A 26,600-nucleotide genomic window follows, 5' to 3' on the forward strand; every position below is an offset into this window, starting at 1 on the left:
TAATCGCGTGATTTGTGACACTACGCCGGAGTAAACTGGTGTGCCGTTTCTGTGCCGTTTTTTTGTTTGCTTTCCCACCACCGTCAACACGGTCTCTGGCTGACTCTCCTGCGTACGCGGCAAAAGCCGTAGTGGTGGTAGTAGCGTAGTAGTGCGCGCGTGCGTCGTGCTGTGGTTTGTGTGCAACTTCGTCGAGTCTAAGCGTATAGATGTTCTCTGGTGTAAATGTGTGGCTAATGTAGTAGCCGTTTGAGCGATCCGGCGGCTGTTGCTCGAGACCTGCAGCTGCCTGACCGCTTCCAGCAGCGTCGACCTGCCTGTGTGTGTGTGTCACTTTGCTGCGAGTCGCCAGCCGCGTCCGCCAGGCATGCAAGCGCGCGCTACCTCCGCGAGCGTCCCTTGAAACGCTACCATGGTGGTCGCCGACCAAGGCAACTGGGTGGCCGATGTCGTGATCGTCGTTGAAGGCACCGCAAACCTCAGCCCATACGTGGAGAGCCTCAAGAGCCACTACATTGTCCCGACGTTGGAGTGAGTTAGCGTCGCCCAGCCCGCTTTCGATTCCCCGAGCGAGTGTTTTCGTTTTCACACACCGTGGCCCGCAGCCGTTTTGCTGCCTAAAAAAGATTTCTTGGATGACGCATTACCTGTTTTCTAGATTGTTCGCCACTACTGTGGCGAGCGTCTGTAGCACTCTGAAAGGAGGGCAGCGATCTTTATCGTTTTGTCCATCTCGGCGCTTGATAACAGTGATTACATATGACCGTATTCGGTTGTTGTGCTGAGAAAACCGTAGCGAAAACATTCGCCCTATTCAGGAGTCGATCACGACTGCGTCTTTGGTAGTTTCACGACTGCAGTGATTTCCATGTGAACGTGCTTATGATCCGCGCGGCTATCTAGCGCAGTGCATTCGATATCGGTAAGTGTGGCTTCCGCTTTAAAAAGTGTCTTGTTTATTTTCTTCCCTCCACCAGGTATTTCAATGGCGGTCAGATTGACGACAGGGACTGTGGCTACGATGTAAGTGACTGATCCATGCGTGCTTTTGTTGTTCGCGGAACTTACGTGACTTGTCCCCTGAATGAAGCCTGTGATTTAACACCTGTGTTGAAGTTCGAAGTAACGGTAGAAATAGAGCGCTATGAAAAAGGCCCTGCTGGTATCATATTAACCCCTTCAGCAGAGGCGGCTACGTTTGTGTACCCAACTTGTCTATGGTTGGTGTGTCATTGTGGCCAAAAGAGAGATACATTCTGCATAGGATGCTTTGAACCTTCTGCATAGTCAGTATGTCTCGACTTAACCTCAAAGTGCGGCGTATGACTGTAACCAATCACTTTGGTGAAGGCACTACGATGTTCGACGGGTCGTTCGACGTGCCGCGTTCCGGGACCAGCGTCAAAAGTGTTCATCTTTTCTTGAAATGAATACAACCAAAGACTTACTGCGCACACATTTGCAGCCTACGGTTTCATTCTCTTTATGTAAAGATAGAGCATGGCTGACTGCAGAGTAATTAAATATTTAATTGTATGCTAATTACGAATAATTACTGAAACACACACAAAACAACACATTACTTAATTTTCTTTCTCGTGATGTAATAATGAGTGCCTTGGAAATATGCTGTGCGAATTTGACTCATTTTCAGACAGCACATCATAATTCGCACCTGAGGGGGTTATTCTGAGAAAAACTGCGCTGGGGACGAGACACCAGAGTAGAAGACGGGACGAATGCAGTATATGGTAATACATCAACATTGCACTATGTCATGGTATTGCACTTTAGGCCCCCAGAGCGACACACAGACGAGTTGCGACACAATAGCATTCCAAATTTGAGTGCACTATTATCAAAACCTCTCAAAAGTTTAAACTCAAATTCAACGTGTTGTGATTATAGACCTGCCAAATCTACCTTCTTTTTCAACAATTTTTAGATCGTGTAGCCTCCTATGAATTCTGGTTTTCGACTACTTGGCTAGTTCACGTGTCATTATACATTAATATCGATAAGAATACTGCTCTGAAATGTGAATATTCGTAATATTATTAGCAGCCATATGAAACACTACTACTCTTGACGGATCTAGCATAAACAGCCATGTTCTGCATTGTAGCAATGCAGGAATTTCAGATGCACCGAGTATTTGTCTCCTGCGAGGCATTGCGATGTGGTACCTCCACACTCAATTCAGTCAACTATCGATTTGACCCGACACAACATGACATAGCCACAATAACTAGTATGCACTGTGGTACTCGCGGGACCATCTGGTTGCAGCTTCCTGGCTGCTTTTCTCGCCTTTAAGCTCCAATACCCACTTCTTGACTTTGGTACCTGGTAGCCCTTTATTGGTCAAGTTGGTAGCTAAGCATTGCTTGGCATATGTGAGGAGAACCACACGCAGTAGGTGCTGTCTTTCACTGGACAAGGTTTATAGGAGTCTTGATTGATAGAAATGTTTCTGCTGGTTTCCAAGTTCAGTGCAGCTGCTGTATTTGTGCGTCCGGTTAGTCATGTGTTGTGTTTCTTCTACTCCATCTCATCACTTTGCATGCTGTAATTTTCCTGAAATGTTTTACCAACTCGTCCAACTTTCAGAGTTGCTTCTGTTATTCTACTTCTTGCCTTGGGAGATTCTACCCCAGTACATGAGAGCAGAGCAATCACATTACTTGACATGAGCTGTGTCAGCCAGAACAGCGAGGTTTTTTTCATTTATGTCATTCCTCTTACAAAAGTTGTAAATGGCGTGACAATATTTTTTAGAAAGTACTAATAATTTGTAACTTGGCGACAGAAAGTGTAAGTTGCACTTGTTGATGCGCCTGAAATGAACAAAATAGCTGCGTTACACACTGCTCTGAAATATACCACCGATTTATGAGTGGGGCTTTTGTAAAACCCTTTAACAGGGAAAGAAGATGACCTGTAAGGGCTCATTTTTGCTTGTTAGACACAATATCAATGAGAACTAACAGACAAGGAAAGTATAAAGGATGTTATTTGTAATAATTGGGGTATAAATGTGAAGAAAGTAAAGTGGACGAAAAGATAACTTGCCGCCGGCAGGGGCCGAACCTGTGACCTTCGAGTAATGAGTCTGATGCTCTACCACTGAGCTACGGTGGCAGTCATCCCCCCGTCCACTTTACAGGGTATATATGTGCATTTAAACCTAGGAGTGCTAGCATCAATCGCAGCCATGGCGGCGAGTGTGGAACAGTCTTTTTCTGCCTTGTGGCATCATGTAGCACGTGATCATTTTACGAGCGGGCAGCTGACCAATAATCCCTCGCATACTACCTGAAGGCATCAAGTCTGCCAGAACGAGACCCTCGCTATGAATGAAGGAAGGAAGATGACTTTTAAGGGCTCGTTTTTGTTTGTTAGACACAATATTAATGAGAACTAACAGACAATAATGCCAAGGAAAGTGTAATAATTGGGATATAAATGTGAAGAAAGTAAAGTGGACGAAAAGATAACCTGCCGGTGGCAAGTTATCTTTTCATCCACTTTACTTTCTTCACATTTATACCCCAATTATTACAAATAATATCCCCTATATTTTCCTTGGCATTATTGTCTGTTAGTTCTCATTAATATTGTGTCAAACACTGTAACAGTTTTACGTAACCTTGTCATTTAGAGAACTGCAATCAACTGAAAGAAACTTCGAGAGCAGCCATCCACATTATCTGGCTTTGGTCACATTCATACGGGAGATGGGAGATTCTTTTTTTCTAGAGTTTCTCAAGGCAATCGATATGTAGCCTTTATAGCAGCTTTGGCAGAATGTGCTGTTGACCTGCTCCTGTGTGAGAAGGAGTGCAGAAGAGTCTTTTTAAAGGGGTCATGAACCATTTTTCCAAGTAATGATCTAATGGCCTCATTATCGGAGTTTACTGCCTCCCGAATCGGTTGCCGCAAAAATTTCTAGAATCCATCAAGAATGAGCGGAGTTACGGGGGTTTGGCGCACGCTCCCAGCGCTTTCTCTCTTTTCTCATGCCGACGAGCGCACTGGAAGCTACACAGGGAGGGATGGCACGGGGGAAAGAAGTTACGTCAGCGCGCATCATGAAACGCGATCGCTCTCCCGCTGTGATTCGCGTGCGCGAGTGTGGCTACCATGTAAGATTAGCAGACTGAGGAGTGCGGGGCCGACAAGTGGCGGCACCCCATGGCAAGAAGCGCCTCTGATCCGAACGCCGCTCTCGATTTATGTCGACTATCAGCCAATAAGGATGCTATGTCTTTTGCGACGCGGAGAAGCAGATACGCAACGTCAACCGGCAGGCGCTCTGCCCACCGACGAGAGTGAGAACCGGCCTCTGTTTGCAAAGAGGGCGCCTGAGAAAACAGCAACTTCGCTTGCAGCGTTTACACGACGCGCACGACTGCAATATTTGGCTGAGCAGTTCATAGCCATGTCAACTTTCCACAGGATGTGTTTTTTCAGCAAGCCCAAGGGGTGCTTCATGACCCCTGTAGAGTTTGGTGGTGCAGCTATCAATAGCTTCTTTAATGAGTAGAGCTATGGGGCATATGAACGACGGCTGGGCCTTACAAAAGACAACCCGGCTGTCGCCATAAAGTTCTTAAGGCTGTCACCATAAATGTCTCTTGAGGACGTGCATACAGCAAGGTATCAGCCAGGTTTCATAAATCTATACCTAAACACTACAAATGCTGCTGCACAAATATAATGTACTAAACTATTGATCAATAAATCAACTACTTCATTCCACACATTCTTCTCCTGTCAATGCACGTCATTTAGTGCTAGACAGTGTCCTTGAAATTTCTTTTCTTTAGCATGATATATCATGTTGTCTTCACTCACAATTTTACGCAGTGCTACGTTGTTCATAGCCAGCAAGCTTGCTTTAAAAAAATAAGTTGTTCGTAATGACAGCAGCGCAATTTTATATGTGTACTGAATTTCTTATAAAGCATTTCAATGAAATTAAATTGCGCCACTTGTGTACTTACCCTACAGCCAGTTTAATTTGTTTTCAATTGATATCTATATTTTTGCCTCACATTGCACTTGTATCAGGATGCTTCCCCCCCCCCGCCCCTTCATTGTTTCATGTTGCTGCCATATTGTTCTCCTCTTTGAAAGTGCCATTTGTGCCCCTCCTTCCACATAACTTGTTTTGTTGTGCAGACAAACAGCACCACTTATGCCTTGGTGGTGTTCATGGCATCCGACTGTGCTCCCGAGCCAGCCGCCATCTGCCATGCTCCAACGACGAATGTGGCCAAGCTGCTATCCTGGTTTGACCGTGTCTCGTACGTGTCTTCTGTTGGAGCAGATTTTCACCTCTGTCACTGCATGACTTGTGATGTCTTTCTGGTCTGCACAGACCAAATTAATAGTCTTTTCATCCATGTGTACTGCACGTGCAGTACACATGGATTGAAATGCGACGGTGTTTTTTGTTGTTGTTGTTGTCTTTTCTTTTGTATAGCAACTGCTATGAGTCAGACAGTACAATTATCGTACCCTATACCTTCCTTGGCTTCATTATCTGCGGGTTTTTATTAACACTGCTATGAGCCATTGCTCGTGATAACCACGTCATGTCGTTGCAAATCTGGCCATTAAAAGTAATGTTGGTCCTCATTTAAGTGTTCGAGTCAGAATTAAGCCAGTATCAGGGCTGGGCAAAGATATTTTCAAATTGTATCGCGATACGATACAAGATACGCAGGCAAGAAGTACTGGAGATACAGATACAAGATACTGCCACAAAAATTGTATCCGATACGATACTTGGCAGTTGTATCTTAAGATACTTCGATACATTCTCATATATCTTATTATAGTTCCATATAATGTAGCAGCAAACGCCTATGCACGAAAATTTCTGCTTGAAAATTTCTTAACTGTGACCTATTTTGTTTCACTTGAATGAAATGTCTGCTAGTATCTCATATGTTTTGCCCTTCTTGCTCAAAGTGTATTAGTTTCATTCCCAAAACAGCTTATTGGGGTTTGTTTTAGCTTCTTCACAGGACAACTCTTTGTACACTTCGCTGACAGCGGCACTTGCTTTGCACAGCTTGCCGACCATCTAACAGGTTGCCATATAATCACAATAACTTCAATAAGAAGCCTTCGCACGACGGAGCAAATATCGGTGTGGACTTTTACCTTGTCCGTAAAAGACAGCTTGCACAATACCGTATATCCGGGCAGGTGTACAGCAGCAACAACGCTGGCAGCGACATTTTTCTTTCTTTTCTTTGGGGGAGGGGGGGACGCATGGTGTATGCTAGCGGTTTGAGACCTTTCGCTAGCGGCCCGGCCCGCACACATGACCGTCTTCGTCTCATTTGTTTTTATTTTCTAAATAAGTATGTTCGTGAGCTGCACTGACATGACTGGTCTAAAACATTCCTTTCGTGAGGAACAAGTGGTCACCATGTGCTGAAATATAACCGTGAAACAAAAACTCTATATTTGAATCCGCGTCCAGATTTCACTCGTTGTGTACATCGGTATCGATGTTTCTCGAATCCTGACTGCAAATCCCCTTCAGAAATGACCTATATATGAGATATGAGAAAGGCTTCCTTTCAAATGTCATTTTGTTCAAACTCTCTTCCGCCATCTTCACTCTCCCGGCCCTTGCAACTAAATTTCACGACTGCGGCCCGCTGGCTATAAGCTCAGTTTGAGACCCCTGGTGTATACGTAGATGACGTAAAACTGCTGTAGAGAAGCATTGGAACGCTCTAATGGGTCGTCCTCTCAAGCGCCTCCTAGTGGGTCACCCTCTTCGCCTATTCTCGGAGAGCACGCCCCTCGTGCTTGTGCTCGTGAGAGTCTGCGAGTCTGCGCTCTGTCGTTGTGCATCGTCGCCGTCAATCTCGCCGTCAATAAACGTCTTAACAAAGTGGTGGAGAGTGCTGTACCGTCACCACAGCTTCGGTCTCCATTCGATGCCCCTGGAGCTTCGATCCCGTACCGTGCCATCTACCATGCCGCAAGACGCCGCTCAGCAAACGCCGCCTCCTGCTCCGACCGCTTGTCCCGGTGTCCCCCGCATCCGTGACCCTCCTATCTTCACCGGCGCGGATGGCACCGACGTGGAGGACTGGCTCGCGATTTACGAGCGGGTGAGTGTTCCCAATAAATGGGACGAAGCGGGCAAGCTGAGCAACTTGGTTTTCTACCTCGCGGGTGTGGCAGGCATGTGGTACAACAACCATGCATCCGACTTCCCGACGTGGTCCGATTTCAAGACCGCCATCGTCGACGTGTTTGGCCGCCCTGCCGTCCGTAAGCTGCAAGCCGAACAGCGGTTGCGTGAACGGGCACAACAGGCCGGTGAATCGTTCACGAGCTACATTGAAGACATCCTTGACTTGTGCAAAAAAGCCGACGCGAGCATGCCGGAGTCTGACAGAATCAGGAATGTTATGAAAGGCATCGACGACGATGCCTTCACCATGCTGCTGGCCAAAAACCCTCGCACAGTGGCAGAGGTCATCACGCTGTGCCAAAGCTACGAGGAGCTGCGCCGGCAGCGCTTGATGACCCCTCGACCGCCATCACGCGATGCTGATCTCGTGGGCTTGTCGGCCATTTCCGACCACTCCACCTTGCTCGCCGAAATCAAGTCGTTCGTGCGTGAGGAAATTGCCCGCCAGATCTCTCTACTGGCTTTCGCTCCACCGCAGCGTGTTGACCAGCCGCCCACTACCCTCCTGCCTCCTCTCCGCCGAGCGATTCAGCAGGAAATCGCAGAGGTCATTCCTGAATACCACCAACCGCCTCCAGTGCATGCGCCACTAAGCTACGCGCAAGCTGTAGCCAGGCCGCCCCCAGCGATTCCTGTGGCTGCACCGCGAAGTTACGCCGAAGCCGTCGTCGGACCCCAGGCCTTCGACGCGGCTGTGCCGCCTACGTACGTCAACGTCGTCCCCAGGCCCCGACTCCTGCCCATAATGCCCTCATATCAGCAGCCGTCTCGTCCGTCCCGTTCTGCGACATGGATGCGACCCGCGAACCGCTGGCGCACTTCCGACAACCGCCCCATCTGCTTCGCGTGCGGTTTGCGCCGGTCACGTCGCACGCTACTGCAATCGCATGGAGCCGCCTCGGGTCGCATCAGCCCTGCCCAGCCAATCAAGCCAACCTTATTATGACCAAGCGCCGCCTATGTCACCGACGTCCCGCGCCGCAACATCTACCCGCCGGTCACCGGCTCCACGACGTCGCTCACTGTCGCCTATGCGGCCACGTCCGGTCTCACGTGACCAGAAAAACTAGTCGTCGCAGTCCACGAGGCAAGGGCTGCGACGCTATCGAACTGCGAAAGCCCTCAGCGAAGCCCATCGAACGTGATAGACGTGTTTGTGGACGGTGTTCGCGCATCTGCCCTTATCGACACTGGAGCCGCCGTATCCGTCATGGACGCCAAACTTAGCCGATTACTGCGAAAAGTGACGACGCCACTTTCTGGTCTCTCCCTCCGTACAGCCAGCGCCCAAAGTATTCACCCTACAGCGGTGTGCACCGCCCGCGTCATTATTCAGGATGCTCTGTACGCCGTCGAATTCATCATAATTCCTGCCTGCTCTCACGACGTCATCCTAGGATGGGATTTTCTCTCCCTCCACGACGCCGTCATTCATTGCGCACCAGCCGAAATAGAGCTCTCACCGTTCCCTGATTGGACGCCGGCCGACAATCCATCGGCTGCGGGCAAGGTACATGTCAAAGACGACAGCAAGGTGCCTGCAAACTCGTCAACGGCGGTGTCAGTCCACTGCGCAAGTCTTTCCGACACCGTTGCACTCCTCTCGCCATCGGACCGTGTTTGCACGAGGAAAGGCTTGCTGGTGCCTTTCGCGACCGTGCAAGTCACTCAGGGCAGCACCTCTATTTTTGTTATCAATCCATTCCCGTACAGTGTCACGTTGGTGCAAGGGGTATGTCTTGGTAGCGTGGAACCCCTCGAAGACGCACAAGTTATGGACGAACCAGATGAAATGCACTGCCACAGTTCCAGTACACTCGGTGCTGTTTCCACGTCTGGTTCATCACCCGCTGATGTATTTGGTTCCTCCATTGCTGACAACCTTACGCCAGTCCAGCGTTCCCAGCTTCTGGGCCTGTTGGAAGAATTTCGCTCTTCTTTCGATGTCGCTCAAACTTCTCTCGGCCGCACGTCCGCCGTTACGCATCCCATCGACACTGGCACCCAGCCGCCACTGCGGCAACGTCCATATCGCGTATCCCCCACAGAACGCCGTGTAATCAACGAGCAAGTCGACGAGATGCTTCGCCGCGATGTTATTCGACCTTCTAACAGCCCCTGGGCGTCTCCTGTCGTTCTTGTGGCGAAGAAGGACGGTTCTGTGCGGTTCTGTGTGGATTACCGACGACTTAACAAGATCACTCGCAAGGACGTGTATCCACTACCGCGAATAGACGACGCGATTGACAGCCTGCAAGGCGCAGAATTCTTTTCATCTATCGATTTGCGCTCAGGGTACTGGCAAGTACCTATGGCTGATGACGCTCGACCGAAGACCGCCTTTGTCACGCCCGACGGCTTGTACGAATTCAACGTCATGCCGTTTGGGCTGTGTAATGCGCCCGCCACCTTTGAGCGCATGATGGATACCGTTCTGCGCAACCTGAAATGGCACACATGCTTATGCTACCTCGACGACGTCGTTGTTTTCGCTCCGGACTTCTCCACGCACCTTCAACGCCTGCGGCATGTTTTGACGCGTTTGAGCGAGGCCGGTCTGCAACTGAATCTAAAGAAGTGCCGATTTGCAGCACGGCAGCTGACAATACTCGGTTACGTCGTGTCCAAGGACGGTATTCTCCCCGATCCAGCCAAGCTTCGGGCCGTGACCGAGTTCCCCAAACCTACGTCCGTCAAGGAACTGCGCAGTTTCGTAGGACTGTGTTCCTACTTTCGGCGCTTCATTCGAAACTTCGCGACTATCATATCGCCGCTGACGAAGCTCCTCGGAAGTAATGGGCCGCTCAATTCGTGGTCGTCAGAGTGCGACGACGCTTTCGCGAAGCTCCGTCGTTTGTTGACGTCGCCTCCCATACTACGCCACTACGACCCTACGGCTCCTACAGAGGTACACACAGACGCCAGCGGTGTTGGCCTTGGCGCTGTCCTTGCGCAGCGCAAGCCAGGGTTCCCTGAATATGTCGTGGCATATGCAAGTCGCACGCTTACCAAAGCCGAGACCAATTACACCCTCACCGAAAAGGAATGCCTGGCGATTATCTGGGCCCTTACGAAGTTCCGACCTTATTTGTATGGTCGCCCATTTGATGTCATCACCGACCACCATGCACTATGCTGGCTGTCATCATTGAAGGATCCATCAGGCCGCCTCGCCCGCTTGGCACTTCGCCTACAGGACTACGACATGCGCGTGCTGTACCGCAACGGACGCCAGCATGCTGACGCCGACGCACTCTCGCGCTCCCCCTTGCCTGACGACAATACCCACAGCTCAATGTCTCACAATTCCGTTTCTTCCATCGACATTCACACCATCGCTACCGAACAGCGCAAGGATCAGTGGATCGCTTCACTGATAGACTTGCTCACTGATCCATCGGCAACACCATCCACTCGCGCGTTGCGTCGTCAAGCCCATCATTTCGCCATTCGCAACGACCTCCTTCACCGACGCAATTACAACGCCGACGGCCGCCAGTGGCTACTAGTAATACCACGCAGTCTCCGTTCTGACATATGCGAATCGTTCCACGCTGATCCGCAGTGTGCGCACTCTGGGGTATCGAAAACATACCACCGCATTCGCCAACGGTACTTTTGGCGAGGGATGTACCGCTACGTGCAGAAGTTCGTTTGCTCCTGCATCGATTGTCAGCGCCGCAAAGCTTCAACACACCAGTCGCCAGCAGGTCTACAGCCTTTACCTTGCCCTGACCGGCCGTTTGGGCGCGTTGGCATCGATTTGTATGGGCCACTTCCTCTGACGTCGGCTGGTAACCGCTGGGCCATCGTCGCTGTAGACCACCTTACGCGATACGCCGAAACTGCCGCCCTCCCAGCGGCTACAGCGCACGATGTAGCCTCCTTCCTGCTCCACCGGTTCATGCTGCACCACGGTCCACCCCAGGAGCTGCTCAGCGATCGAGGCCGTGTCTTCCTGTCGGAAGTCGTCGAAGCCATCCTCAAAGAGTGCAACGTTGTTCACCGCAAGACTACTGCTTATCACCCGCAGACGAATGGGCTCACCGAACGCTTCAACCGCACGCTCGGCGACATGCTATCGATGTACGTCGCCGCCGATCACACAACTTGGGATTCGATTCTGCCTTTCGTCACCTACGCCTACAATACCGCCCCTCAAAGCACAACTGGTTTCTCACCCTTTTTCTTATTGTACGGCAGGCACCCGTCGCACACAATCGACACAATCCTTCCATACACGCCGGATCGATCGGAGTGTGCGCCTATTTCTGCCACAGCCAGACTTGCTGAGGAGTGTCGCGAGCTTGCCAGGACCTTTACTACGCAGGACCAAGAGCGGCAGAAGAGCATTCGCAGTGCCACCAACACTTCTGCAGCCACGTTCCTCCCTGGAGCGCTCGTATGGCTCTCGTTTCCTACCACTGCAACTGGCCTCTCTTCCAAACTACTACCCAAATACGAAGGCCCCTACCGTGTCGTCGAACGCACATCCCCGGTCAACTACCTGATTGAACCTATTGAACCATCTTCGGACATGCGCCGTCGAGGGCGCGACATTGTCAACGTGGAGTGCCTCAAGCCCTACCATGACCCGCTCATAGTGACCAGCTGTTAGGTCGCCAGGCGGCTCCCTTTTCGTACCCGGGGTAATTGTAGAGAAGCATTGGAACGCTCTAATGGGTCGTCCTCTCAAGCGCCTCCTAGTGGGTCACCCTCTTCGCCTATTCTCGGAGAGCACGCCCCTCGTGCTTGTGCTCGTGAGAGTCTGCGAGTCTGCGCTCTGTCGTTGTGCATCGTCGCCGTCAATCTCGCCGTCAATAAACGTCTTAACACTGCGATGAATTTTCATATTCTACTTATCTGCCGGCGTAAAGGATTCTTTGTCGATATACTCACTATCGTGTAATCTTTTTAGCAATTTTTCTTCAACGAGAGAACATGTACAACACAGAAACGTCTCACAGACACAGACGTATTGTATAGTTCCACAAAAAAGGTCGCAGGACACCGCCGCTTGTCGCGCTATTGCCATTTATAGCTCCCAGTACGTGGCGATTAGCAATGCGAAAAATATTTAAGAAAGCCTAAAAGAGGAAAACAAATATAAGTAAAATAGAGAGGTGGTTGTGTGTCAAACATTCACATTGTATGAGTACAGAAACACAATACAGATGGCTCCCTTAATAGCTATCAGCATGAAGTATCGTGAACTTACGTGTTGAGACAATAGAAAATTCAGTGCCTATGGAAAATTGCCAGAAGCGGCTCGCTGGGACGCTCATGAGCAAAACAGGGCATTCTGTAAAAAAGCGTTTCTCGAATCCCCTTCCTAACATCTTTAAGATGACTCCTAATGATTTCCAATATTATAATGCAAACTCAATTTCGCGATTTATTTAAGCGGTAAGCAGAATGCTTTGTACTGTTTACTCAAGGTACGCCCACATAATTATATACTTGTTGTCAACATCGTCTTGGAAACGTGTAAATATGTAAACAGTAGTGGAAATAAAGGAGGCAGAAGAATAAAGCAGAAATCTTATTTTGGGAGCGCGTTACAAAGGACATACTGCAGTGACCAGACCGGAAAAACAGTGCAGAGACGTAGGTAATGTAGGATGCGAAATGGCAGCTAAGAAAGCACTTGTCCTACTAATAAAATATGATTTCACAAATTCTTTGAATAAATGTAGCAAAAATGTAGCAAAATGTAGGCCAAGATATTTCCTGTTAGGTAAACACTTGCTCTTTAATATCTAGCATCAGTACCAGTGGTGCTAACGTTCTTAGATTCTTATTTGCATATAAATTATTTCATGGCATGCAAGTCAAACTTACATCCACGAGATCCTTCAAGTCGCTGATATGTAAAATCCACGCGACGCAAAGGATCCCCATTCTTGCACGCATCGCATCTCGTTACGGAGCAAGACGCAAGAGAATCTTCAATAACGACACTGTAGCAACATCAGAACTTGCGCGAAGACGCGGCGCAGGACAGTGGCTAAGAGCAAGTGTCGCGGCACTGGCGCAACTAAAAAGAAAAGAAATCGAGCAAACAAAAGGTATGTGGGCTGGGCGTAGACGTCCGCGCGCTTGTCTTCCTCATCTTCTGTCCTCACTGGGGTACTCTGGCGGAAAAATAAAATTGTGTCACTGCCCTAAGACTTATTCAGATGGCATAGTGGTACCAGTACCAGCTTGAGAAGCGGAGCTTGGCCAGCGATTATTCTTTCGCAAGGTTGTGTTGCGATAGAAGTATCTTGTATCTTAAGATACACGATACATTATCGAATGTATCGGAAATACAGATACAGATACTCGTATTTCGAGAAGTATCGAGATACAGATTCAAGATGCCCACAGAGTATCTAAGATAGTATCTAAGATACATGTATCTTCGATACTGCCCAGCACTGGCCAGTATGATACAACCTGTAGACATTGGAAATAAAAGTGTATGGATTACTTAGCCCTAAATTTTTGTGTTTCAATCCGTGAGTACGGGTCAAACAGTTGTATGCTGCTTCATATATAGCATGCAGTGCTGTGGAAGCTACTCAGGAACCTTGTACAGGTTTTCCTTTGTAGGTTGCAGGTTGTAGGTTTGTAGGTTTGCAGGTTTTGCGCTGTTTCATTATGAACGCAAACCAACTAGCCCAACTTTCCCTTTTTCTTTGTAGTCTTGTGAGCATAATTTATAACGCTGTGCATTTTGTATTTGGCTTTCGTGGTTGCACATGTTTGTTTCAGCTGAGCAAGATGTACAGTTACGCTAAATATGACTTGCAACACAAGAGCGCGTGGCCTCACGAGTTTAAGGATTGCGCATTCCTTCCACTAGCCCTTATTTCAACAAGTGAACGCCGTTCTCTCACTGGGGGATGTTCCCAAATAAGAGAATACTTAGTTACAGAAATTAGAGAGACTAACGAAGCAAGTTGTAGCCATGTGCCATCTTTAAACTCGTGAGGCCACGCACTCCCGTGTTGCAAGTTACATCGAGTGCAACTGTACATGCCCAGACTGCACATTTTATTAAAAGCACATTGAAGTTATGCGTGCACTGTTAGTTGCTGTTCAATGGGGCTTTTTGAGCAAGTTGGCACATTACTCCTGCAAGCTTGTAGTTTTGTTCCAGGCAGGCAGCTTGATTGATTTATTGGTTGGTTTACAGGGTTTAACATCTTAAAGCAGTATCCGTTCTATGAGATGTTCTGCAATGGAGGGCTCTGAATGAAATTTGACCACAGGGGGATGTAGTGGAAAGCGGCTTTTGAGAAGCGAGGACTGAGATATACACAACACGAGTGTAGAGTTTCCTTTTGAAGTTCATTGTTGATGCATTGAGCCATTTGTCGTCAACTTCTTTCTGCAATCCTGTTCATCGTGTGGGCCTAATTGCACTCAGTGACTTGCAGAGCTTGTCTTGTTGCCTTCGGCATGAAGGATAGCCACGTTCAGTGGTTGTGTTGTGTATGTATCGCAGTCTTCATTTCTCCTGCTCTGTCCTGCTATGAGTTCAGTGTTGCACGCTTCTGCACATGGGTTTCATGACCATGAACTTTGGTATAAGTGCACAATCTTTTAAAAATTTCGATCCTGTTGTTGCGTGGTTACTGTAGCGAGGATATGAACTATTTGCTTCGCGTTTGTCATCTCGATGCCATAGTCATTTAGGTGGGTGAGCAACAGTGACCATAGCACATCTTTGTGAAATACTACAGAACATCATGGCCTACTCTTGCAGCTTTGTCGGCGGAGCTGGAGAGTCATGCAGTCACATTGCCGAAGGCCTTGGGACTGCACTGCAAGTGTTTGATGACTTCCAGGGCCTGCGTGAACCGGGGTGAGCGCTGTTTTTACGCTCTCGGGTAGACGAGCTGTATTTTGTGACTCTGCCTGTTGGGATGGTGCATGCTTGCACAAGAATGTGGAATGGACTCTTAGACTGTCTTGAATACAACCTGACATGAAAGCCTTCGTTTCCAAAGCCAGGAATCACCTTATCAATTGGTCATGGAGTTGAAGGTGCACAAAGCACCTAGAGTGCTCTCCCCATGGATTAAAATTGTAATCTGCAATGTGTGTGTTGTTGTAACTCATGCATGAAATGTAATTGGTCTCACACACCTTATATTTAAAAGAAGTCACAGTTTCGCCGCAAGGGCGAAGCAATGAATGCGATAGCAAGAAACTAATGCTATACGAAGTGAGGCTCGCCAATGGATACTCTCAGTTTGAACAGCGCTCCTGTTGCAAAGGCGGCCAAAGCAGCGAAGGAAACTAGCGTGCTTCAAGTGTCGAGCTGTGACACTTGATAGTTCGCGATTATCTTCAGTTTGTTCGTTTAGCGGCGTCCCTTGAGCTCGAGTGACTTTCGTACGCTCCGTAACATGAGCGCGGACATCACGGTGAAAGCGTGAAACATCCCTCTTCCCCTCAGCACGAGAAAACCGCGCAAGCAGACAGCGGAAGGGCAAGGTTCTCCCTGCACAAATATAAGAAGAAGCGAGTGAGCTCGTCGACATGCTCCTCGCGCCATCTCGCTGGTAATGAAGAAACGCTTATAAGCGCCTGCCGTCTCTGAGTCCGTCCAGCGGTAAAGGGTGTGTATATAACGCTCGCTGTTAGCTACCTGAAGGATCTGCGCTTTCTGGCCTAGTGGTTAGCGCCACTCGCTGCGGAACGATAGGTCGCTGGTTTGATTCTGCACTTCGGAAGCATTTTCCTTAATTATTTTTCTTTGGGACTTTGATAAATATATACATACTTATACATATACGGCGACGGCAAAATCCAGCCGAGACTGTCCATATAATTGCTCTCGCAATAAAAAAAGAAGAGAAAAGGGAAAGATTTGGCTGAAATTCAGGAAAATCATTGTGGTGTGGAGTGTTCCGCAAATTGTTGACCATTTAGCTCATGGGACAGAATGCATCTATCATAAAACGTGAAACCATTCAATGGGTCTGAAAGTGCTGGGCATTGCATTTCAACCATCAGGCAGTGTGTGGTCATGTATCTATAGAGGCATTTATCAAGTCACAGTAATTGGGGTGACTGCTAGAGTGCGCTTATCCTGGAGATAGCACAAACCTAAACTGCACCTTACCAGTTAGACCAAGCAGGCACCAAACCACAAGCCACATGAAAGCAGGCATAGAAGGGTTGTAATTACAATCAAATTGTGCTAGTTATAATGCATGTTCATTTATTTGTTACATTGACAGTATTCAGGTGCAGCTTGTCATACTATGGTGCAGTTGTGCAGAGAACTAAGTAGGCTGACAGCACACCTGGGGAGGCAGTTTAGACGAGGCTCCATATAAGGCAGTTAGAGTTTTACTGTTATTCGACTTTGAGGTGGAGGTATTGCTGCCTTGTAAAGTGGCATCCGACTATCGAACAGAAGTCTTTAATGATGTTGGAAGGCGTCAGAGTGTTTGGGTTGGCTGGATGTATAAGAACGACTTGCCACGCGGGGCTCTAACTTGAACATGGGTTTGTGGCTCAATTCAGGGCGGTGGTGCAGAAGCACTGCATCCTGGTCTGCAACTCGCCACCGTACCGGCTGCCCACGCTGGAGAGCCCAGTGTATGCCGGCCACTCGGTCGAGCAGCTTGCCTCAATCATGGCTGAGGTCAGTACTTGCACCAATTGCATCACCGCAGCTGTAACACCAACATGTTGGTTGGTGCATGAAATGTGCTTCTCGCTTCAGATGCACTTAAAGCAATTGTTGAGTTGGCCTGAGGTCTCAGTTGGGCCTGTAATACATGCAGCATGCTATTTGCGACTTCATAGGACCATGGCCCTTTGAAAAGCTGCACCTCTACAAAAATCTTACGTGACTGTCATCTTTAGATCCCTTGGTGACGGTGCTCAAGCGACTGACAACTCATATTTGGAATGGAGTTGGTGCAGCGAGTTTCAGTTTTCCAACAAGAGGAAGAGCATCAGCCAAACTGAGGGGCAGGGAAGTGTAAATATTGAAGAGAGCAATGTGGCACACAGCCAGATCCAAATGATGAGTTGGGCGGGGATTTGCACTGCAGCGGTGCTCAAAAGATGGAAAAGGTATTTTTATCGCGGAAGGCATTTGCAAAAAATTTCCTAGATTGTCTTTAATTGTCCGAAGTGTCTTTTTTTACCGCGGCCAGTGGCGGTTCAACCGGGCCATTTGTGCCATTTTGCTTCTGTGCTACTTGTCAACATCTTGCTCTGCCCGTCCAAGTACGAGTTGCGCCAACTGTGCCAAAGTTCACTAGTAGTACATTGATGATTTCATCTTCTTTCTGAACGCCAGGACTGGAAGCATACTAAAGTTTTCTTGGCTAGAAAGTCATGCATGCATTAGATTTCTATTTTGTTGAGAAGCTATAGTGTCATTTCCGAGTTTTTTACCTTGAGCCATTAAAGTATGGGTATGCGTTTGATTCACGAGTGTATGAGGATTGGCCAAATGTCGCTAAATAAATGGGCGGCGTTTCTACATTTTTTTTGTCTAGCTATCTTGTTTAATTTGAATGCCAGACGGTTGAATTAGTTCCGTCAATGACATCAGGGTCAAATTGACTGAAATCTGCTGTATTTGCATATCTCCAAGGAAATGCAATGGCTGAAAGGTTTACATAAACTTCCACCTCTTCATTTCTTCTATGAACTTCATTTCGTGTCTGTTTTTGCAGAGTTGTAGAATTTCATGTTTCAGCTTTGCAGTGTATGTTTTGATGCATACAATTTTGAGTAAAACATGTTTCCAGGGCTTCGCTATGCTAATAGTAGCTATTTTAATTTTATAGAGGCAAGTCAACTTTAGCATCCTTTCACCGAGGAAGATCCCAGCCCTGTACAAACTCTACGAAAAGGTATGTGCCACGCATTAATTGCTAGATCAAAGCTAGTTCTGTTAAGCTATTCTGGTTAGAGATGTGTCCGCCCCCCCCTCCCAAGAGCGAAAATGTCCAAAACACAGTGCCTAAGTTCCCCGCCTCCCTGCCCCCCGTGGGTGCCGCCCCGGTAAAAAAAAAATCCTGGCGCTGCCCCTGGGCTGCGTTCATATAAAACTGCACTCAATACAAAGAGGACACCAGAAGATTTAACAGTGTGGAATTTTCTCTAATGCCTGCTTTGTGAAGCCTCCCTTGTTTACTTGTGTGATACGAACAATGGCTGAAAATCTCTGGCTGTTGGCTACTGTGGCCGCATTTCCTTATGCTCTGCCTCTCATAGCAGGCATCGACACAGCTCTGATTGATAAAACACCTCACACTGCAGTTCCCCTTAGACAAATTTGTCACTGATATTTTGCAAGGACATGTGACTTATGAAGTCTGCATTTCAAACAGTGGTCTGTGGGATGTGTAAGGTAATTGTTGTGCAGGCTGGCGGTGACCTCCAGACGGCGCTGTGCAAGAACTACGCCAAGGACCGAAGGCATATGGTGCTTCTGCGGGGCTATCAGCTCCAAGGTGTGCATAATGATTTTACACCTTGTACATTGTCATATCATTGTGATTCTGTAGGTGCAGGTTCCCTGCAGGCCGCGTATTATTGGCAGAAAGAGTAAACGTGACGAGAATGAGCTCGTTCTACGATTTCATGAAAAATACATAGGTTCTTTTCACAAAAAAGAAATACAGTCAAATCCCGCTACAACCAAATTGACGGGACGCGCGAAAAAGTTCGTTGTCGCGGAATTTCGTTGCAGCGAAATTTCATCTATAGACCACAAAACTTAGGAAGATCTGATAATCATGACTCGTCCTTTGGTCCCGGCAAGCGCATGCATTGTCCTTTGCATTTAACTGTCGCTAACTCGGACGCACTTGGCCGCACACCGTGGGAATGTATTTTCTCGCGTATAACACGCACAAAATATACAGAAAATTTAGCGCTAAACTCGGGGTGCGGGTTATACGCAAATTTCGTTGCGCAAGTTGGCTTCTGGCAACGCAATGAAGGCGGCTTTGCGTCAATAGGCGAGTTATACACGTGGGTTATACACGAGCAAATACTATATGCAGGCTACCCTCGAAGCGTGCCGAGCGCTAAGGTGCGTGCCAAAGTTCGGTAGAGGCTAAGTGAAAACGAAGTGCCGAAGCTCCGCACTACCACAGTCATAAGCGAGAGAAAGGAAAGTCGAAACGCTTCGCGCCGTTTTACGACTTTGTTGCCTTTAATCTTTCTTCCGGTGTGTTAGCTGCATACTTCAGCATATTCGCTATCGATAATCGCGACGATAGCGACCGCGGTCTCTGCCGCGGTTTTCTGCGGAGCACTTCCGGCAAACGGTAGCGACGGTAGTTCCGTTTTCAATCTGTGCGCGCTGGCCGTGCGTGTGCCTTCAGAACTGTGTACCGTGTACCTCCCTAAACCAGTGAAATTGTTGATTTATAATGCCCTTTTCGCGTCGTATTTAAACTATTGCCATTTAGTTTGGGGGACTACTACTGAATCGAACCTCTTGCGGCTACTACTTATGCAAAAAAGATTTTTGAGAATAATTGCAAATGTACCAACTGTGCATCCTTCTGAAGAGCTATTTAGAAGATTCAAAATATTAAAAACACAAGACATATACGCGTATAGATTGCTCCGTGAATATCGAATACATTGCGAGCACCAGGATTCTCTTTTCATGGGATTAGTAAAGTTGCGTCCGAAAGAAACATCATATAATATACGAACAACCGGGACATGGGATGTTCCACATTGTCGAACTGGTTACGGTCGGCAAATGGCTCGTAATAAGCTTCCGCGTTTATTAAATGATTACAAGAATAAACAAATTGATATTCGCGATGTAAAATTGTCTGAATTGTATGATTTTTTCTTAACTTAAGCCCTTCGTCTAAAATTGTTTGACTTTATATAAATAAACACTTAAGCTGTCACTAATGCAATACTATAGTAGTGATGAAGTGTTGTGTTGGTCCATCACGCAGATCTAAACAGGATGTATGAAAATGCAGGACGTTCTGTAAAGGGTAATTAACAATCGATGTATATTTTGGTGGTTCGTTTCCATTCATATTTTGCTGAACATGACTCATTACAAATTTTTGTGTTAACAGTGTCAAGAACATGCTTGTAACTGAGCTGCTGTCTTTGTACGGGGGCGAAGGACTCCCTCAAGCCATTCAAATGGCTTTTCCCTTCGCCTCCGATCACATGTATTGTGATGAATCAATAAAATCAAATCAAAATAAAATCAAATCAACTGCGTCGTTGCTATCTGTGATCGCGTCTACCGTGGTTTTGGCCGCAGCATTGCATTGAGTCGGTGCGCGTACGTTCGATGGATGCGCGCGTACTTTCGTGGTCGCCCGTGATCGCGTCGACACGACCGCATTTGTATTCACAGCGGTTGCGGCAGAATGCAGTTACGCTTGGACTAGGTGCGCGCTGGCGGCGCGTGTGCCTTCAAAACGCCATGAATGTCATTCACGATCGCAGGGCTTGTGACGACGAGCAGTAGTTTTGTTTTGAGTGCTACGTCAAAACAATGGCGGGAGTTCATCAACGATTCTTCCGCGGCCCGCACACGCATCAAACCCGCCGGCAGCATCATGGCGGATGGACGATCTGTCGCCGAGCATCTCAATGGCGAAAAATTTACTGGGATATGCGTGAGGTGGCAGAAAGCATGTCTCCGATGAAGACACGGGTCTTGCGATGCGGCCGCACGGCTCTGGCAACGAGAAATGGTCGAGTTTCTAGCGGAATTTCGCGGCAGTCCTAGGCAAGCTCCTTTTCCTTATGTGGTGGCACTTGCGAAAACTTCGTTCAAGCGGAAATATCCAGAAAAAGTATTCGTTGTGACGAGACATTTTTCGCATTGTTTTCTATGGGCGGCTGACGGGGAATCGAAAATTATTCGTTGTGGCGGAAATTTCGTTGTAGCGGTATTCGTTATAGCGGGATTCGACTGTATACGTACAAGCCTGGGGATTGCAGTAGTACCTAAGCCACACCACTGTGGCCGCGCAAGACAGCATGTGCCAGAAGGCTGCCTGCTTTGAACAAACCTGTCAAAAAGGAATCATAAAGCATGCAAAATCAGCAAAAACTTGGTCGGTGAGAAAGTCATCCCTCTCTTAAAAAGAATGCATAAATCAAGGCATTGTTCACACTTCAACAGCATTGATGGGTGCCGTGTAAATTACACTTCCTTTCTCGCCTGCTTCTCTTAGCTTCATTGTCTGCCGTCTTTTTGTGGTTACCACAACAAGAAATATGATCTCTCGGATTGCCTGTTTCTGCTCCCTGTTAAAGCGAAGTTTCCTAGCAATCTATCTCACCTGTGAAGTGTTTTCTTGCCTGTTTCGTGTGTAGAGCGACCGGTGAGCCCCCCCATTGCGGTGTCCGAAGTGAAAGTAGAGCCAACACCGTCCCCGTCGGCCGTGGCACCCCACAACCCCCGCAGCCCCGCCACCACGCCAGCCGGTGTCGGACAGAAGCGGCCTGCCGGTGGTTCGCCACCAAACCCTCGCGAGGCCAAGATGTTCAAGCAGCCCACCTCGCAGGGTTAGTGGCAGATCTTTTTTTTTGTCGGCTGTTTTGCACCAAGCCTCTGCATTTAGTTGAAGTCTAAGAGGCAGAGTGTCCAGCTTGGCCGTGGGAGGACTTGTGGGTTCTGAAAGCACGCTTCTGCCATTACCCTTCCCCCACCAGTTATCCCAGCTGGTACTGGCTCCCCCCACCTGACACTTGGCTTTAATTAGGGCTGAAGCATCAATCAGCATCAGAATATTGCAGGATGCTGGATCCTCCAAAAAAAAAAAGGAAAAAGAAAGAAGGTTCAGTCCGGTTCTAGTTTGCTGTCAATAAAGCAGTGCAGCTACATGTTGGTCATGCCGACCAGTAAAGATTAGTGTAAATTTTAATCCTTGTTGTTGGGCTAGACACTAGGGCAACACGACACAAGCACATGCTGCCAATCTTCCTCACTTGGATCTTAATAACCACTTGCATATACACTATACAAAATTTTGAAAGAATGCCAATGCAAGATGACGAGAATGTAGTCCTTGTGATAGATTACTCATAGAGGCGGACAATGCTGACATGAGAAATTGGAATGCACAATTGTTTACATTAATTATATTTGACTAATTATTCTGTCAAAGGGGAATTGGTACCATTCGAGGGGAAAATAAATATGAAATGGTCATAGCCATAATGCTGGTGACAGAGCTTATAAAGAAATTACCCCTTGTCACCACCACTTACAGTCGCTCTGAGGTGCTGCAACCTTCTGTGACTTGAGAAATATTCCTGTTTTGTTCCAAATCCTTCGCTGCCTCTTTTTCACACCCACACTTCTACACTTGATAACTGGCATTCTTGTGCGTGCCAATTCAATGCACAGGCGTCAAAAAAGTGAACTGCTATCTCCTTTGTTGTGACTCAAAAGTGTTACCGTGAGATGCTCGCCCCCATGGTTCTCTCATTCGCATGCGATTACTTTGTTTACAGGTAGGTGTTCACAGACTGGCAATGCTGCTGCGCACGAACAAGAAAAAGCTCAATATAATCGTGTCAAGCCGCCACCTGACAACTGACTACTCAGTTTTAATTTTGCGAGGCAATGAATAGGGCCAGATGGTGCGTGTGTATGTTGAAATGCGCGCTTTGTGCGACAAGCTACTGGATTACAGAATGACACAGATATGACAAGTGAATGTAAGTCCTGCAAACTGTCAAGCAGTTGGTAGTTTGTGCCACGTATGTCCACTTGTCGTTTCTTCGTCGTTTAGTCCGGTAACTGTCATACGAAGCGCATGTCAACATGACTACTCAAAGTTTTACCTTCCCGATGGGTACGGTGAACACTACTGAGTTTGCTTGTGGATGTTGACTTGCAATGCTTTGCCCTCGCCATGGCATGTGTCCTGGGGCCACATTCTTTGACTACCGTCTCTCAACCTTCTTGCTCTGCTTCAAGGGTTCAGACCCGACTCTGACAGTACTGTCCTTGCTGTCCTTTGGCTGGAATCACACCGTTGTCACGACCCAAGTGGAAAGTGAAATCAAACGTTTCAAAATACAGACCCTAGCATCATCAAACATGCGTGAAACAAAATTAGCTGCGGGAATTTTACTAAACTTGTAAATGAAAAAGTTAATTATGCTGGTTTGTCTGTATGTTTAATAGTAAACGGCGAAAGGGAAAACTGACATCCAACCGTTTGCAGCACAAACCTACAAGGTAGCCCATATGGATTTCCCAGAAAGAAAAGTGTGTTAGTCGATGAAAAAATTTGACCTTGCGCAAGGTTTGAACCCACGACCAATTCCTTCCACTTGAGCCAACCAAGAGGTTAACAGGGGGCAGTGTGAGGACAATTGATTGATAAATTAAAGCACATTGACCCTGAATCTGGCAAATCCGCTCATGAACATAATTTGTCATATTCAGCATCTACAGTTAAACCTCGTTATAACGAGACGGGCTATAACGAAATAATGGATATAACGAGCAAATCGTAATTCCCCTTGAAAGTCCCCATAGAAACCAATGTATTAAAAACCTCGTTTAGCGAGGTAAAATTTGCCTGTTATGGGATATAACGAACAAATTTTGTTAGGAAATAAAATTTTGAGCCGATGTCACGACAGTGCACAACGCGAATTTGAGATGGTGCGCAACGCGACAACTATTTAGCAGTTCAAAACTCCCGCCGCGCATCCTCCAGCAAGGCGCGCAAAGCTGACTGCGCGCCATGCGCACGCCGTTTCTGGAGGAGAGGGCGTTGCACGTGCGCCACTTGGTATCCGCTTTGCTACCGCTATTCTAGCTCACTTTACTACCGCCGACAGCCGAGGACTCGGCAACTCCGCGAACATCTCGCCCCCTTTTCTTTTCTGTCTTCTTTATATTCCCCCTCTCTCCTTCCTCATGGCGCTGAGTCGCGTTCCCTAAAGGGCTGCAGAAAAGAGCGCCCCTTCCTCTTCACAATCTCTCTCTGCGCCCGCGAGCCTGTTCCAACTTCCCCTCGGTTGCCTCGGCGCCTCGGTGCACAAGGTCGCGACGCGCCTGCAACCGCTGCAACCACTGCAAGTGTTGTCCACTCGCCGACGTGAGCCGCGTTGTTTTTGCGTGCGTGTTTTTCTTTAGTGCTTCCGCAGTGCCTTTGTCGTGCTTTTATCGTGCTGCGCTCGTGATTCCAGCAACATGAATGCGCCAGGCGGGAAGCGAAAGCGTATAACGCTAGATCAGAAGGCGGCTATGATAAAAGCCGTCGAATCGGGGACCAAGAAAAGCAAAGTGGCGAGAGACTTTGACGTATCGACGAGTACACTGTCCACCATCTTAAGCAAGCAGCAGTCCATCATCGACGCTGTTGCCCGTGGCGTGAAAGGAAGCGCTAAAAGGATGAGGGCTCCTGCCTTTGAAGCGGTCGAAAGGGCCGTTTTTAAATGGTTTTTGGACACGCGGGCCGTGAATCTGCCGGTGAGCGGCGCCTTGCTACAAACAAAAGCAAGAGACTTCGCCTGCATCATGGGCTATGACAACTTCGTAGCAAGTTCGGGTTGGCTACAACGCTTCAAGGAGCGCCATGACATTGTCGGGAGAGTGGTCTGCGGCGAATCGCAATCTGTCGACGAAGCAGAGGCTACAAAGTGGGCGAAAGAAAACATTGCGCGGCTGCTAGAAAGATACAGCGCGGAGGACATTTTTAACGCGGACGAAACCGCTCTCTTTTTCAAGATGTTGCCGCACAAGACTTTAGCCCTCAAAGGTGAGCCATGTCATGGCGGCAAACAAAGTAAGCTGCGGATCACTGCGCTACTTTGTGCAAACATGACTGGTTCTGAGAAGCTGCCAATTTTCGTAATTGGCAAAAGCACATCCCCCCGCTGCTTTAAGGGGAAGAGGCAGCTCCCAGTCAAGTACACGGCCAATCGCAAAGCCTGGATGACCAGGGAGATTTTTGCAAAATGGCTTTGCGAATGGGACGAGAAGCTGGCAAAGGCGAACCGCAAAGTGTGCCTTGTTCTAGATAACTGCACCGCCCACCACACCGCTGCCGCGCTCAAAAACATCGAGCTGCTGTTCCTACCTGCCAACTGCACAGCAAAAATACAGCCGCTTGACCAAGGCGTGATTATGTCGCTGAAGGCAGGTTACCGCAAGCGCCTGATCGACAGGCTCCTGCTCAACATGAGGATGAAGCGGGACACCGATGTTGACTTGTACGCTGCACTCGAAATGCTTCAAGCGGCGTGGATGAATGTGACGGCGACCACGATCGCAAATTGCTTTCGACATGCCTCATTTGCCGCCGCACCAGACGCCAGCGATGAGCCATTATTAGACGAGCCCGCTACGCCAGATGGTTTCGCCACATCAGACGAAGTCGCAGCATCGTGGACGGCACTTCGTGATGCCGGTGTCGTGCCTGACAGCGAGTCGTTTTGCGACTATGTGAGTGCGGACTCGGAAGTGGTGGCAACGGAACAGCTCCTGGATGACGACATTGTGCGCGCTGTCAACGATCCGGATGAGACCAGCGACGATGATTCTGCCGACGAACGTGCACGTTCCGACAGCGTGCCAAAAGCGTCCAACGTGCCGACAGCGTCGGAGGCATTAGACGCGGTGGACGTACTGCGCCGCTACTACGGCGCTCACGAGGGCGGCGAAGATGGCATGAACATTGCAGCCGCAGCTGAGCGAGCCATCGTTCGCATCAGGAAGATGCAGCAACGTCCAATTACGGACTTCTTTGCAGCTACGGCTGTTTGAAATGCGAGCTGTGTATTTTGAAGTGCAATAAAATAGGTGTGTGACTTTTCCTTTTTATTTGCGGAATGCAGTTATTTTGTTGCGTACCAGCGTGCGGCGAGATGCTATTTCGCCCGCTATTTGTTTTCGGTAAGTACAGCGCATAATATTTGCAGTAAATGCCCGCTGCGGCTATAACGAAATATTGGTTATAACGAGCAAATCGCGGCGGCCCTTCAATTTCGTTATAACGAGGTTTAACTGTATGTGCTTTGAGTTGTTGATTGAATTGCAATAGTAAACAATGTATAAAAAGTTGATCATCAAGTGCTTCAAATTTAACTGCAGTTAATCGTATAGCACAAACTATTCGATTCGCTGCCTAAATTTTGAATGTTTGTGCACGCCTCGTGTCCGTAAAATGCTAGCACATGGAAATGTTCAATGAGCAGTAGGACACAAGAGGCCCATTGTGGTCTCGTACAAGGTGAAAACAAAATTTTTTGCCAATGGGTGTACTTCGGTACCATTGGGTGAACTGACCATTGTGTACAATGAAAGTATTTCGGTGTCATATGCAACTTGTAACGAAATTTTAGCATTAAATAGAGGGAGTGAAGTAGTTGTGTGCCA

At 48.0% G+C, this 26,600-nt stretch overlaps 2 protein-coding genes across 2 annotated transcripts; both read left to right on the top strand.

The window, feature by feature from the left end:
- Nucleotides 1–74: 74 nt before the first annotated feature.
- LOC119383727 (mediator of RNA polymerase II transcription subunit 25) lies at nucleotides 75–21,768 on the top strand. The gene is made up of 8 exons (XM_037652000.2): nucleotides 75–531; nucleotides 978–1,023; nucleotides 5,185–5,309; nucleotides 14,982–15,080; nucleotides 16,754–16,874; nucleotides 18,037–18,102; nucleotides 18,618–18,705; nucleotides 21,572–21,768. The coding sequence occupies exons 1-8, from the start codon at nucleotides 413–415 to the stop codon at nucleotides 21,766–21,768; spliced, it is 861 nt and encodes a 286-aa protein (XP_037507928.1). The 5' UTR covers nucleotides 75–412.
- A 3,275-nt stretch (nucleotides 21,769–25,043) lies between these two features.
- On the top strand, nucleotides 25,044–25,988 carry LOC119381917 (tigger transposable element-derived protein 6-like). The gene has a single exon (XM_037649667.1). It carries the CDS (start codon nucleotides 25,044–25,046, stop codon nucleotides 25,986–25,988), a length of 945 nt encoding a protein of 314 aa, XP_037505595.1.
- Nucleotides 25,989–26,600: the final 612 nt, after the last annotated feature.

The sequence above is a fragment of the Rhipicephalus sanguineus genome, chromosome 2 (genome assembly GCF_013339695.2).
Source record: "Rhipicephalus sanguineus isolate Rsan-2018 chromosome 2, BIME_Rsan_1.4, whole genome shotgun sequence".
Lineage (NCBI taxonomy): Eukaryota > Metazoa > Arthropoda > Arachnida > Ixodida > Ixodidae > Rhipicephalus > Rhipicephalus sanguineus.

Coding starts and splice junctions, on each gene's coding strand:
- LOC119381917 (XM_037649667.1), top strand. CDS start 25,044: ATGACTGGTTCTGAGAAGCTGCCAATTTTCGTAATTGGCAAAAGCACA.
- LOC119383727 (XM_037652000.2), top strand. CDS start 413: ATGGTGGTCGCCGACCAAGGCAACTGGGTGGCCGATGTCGTGATCGTC. Junction 1,024..5,184: donor ACAGGGACTGTGGCTACGAT/GTAAGTGACTGA, acceptor TTTGTTGTGCAG/ACAAACAGCACCACTTATGC. Junction 15,081..16,753: donor CAGGGCCTGCGTGAACCGGG/GTGAGCGCTGTT, acceptor GGCTCAATTCAG/GGCGGTGGTGCAGAAGCACT.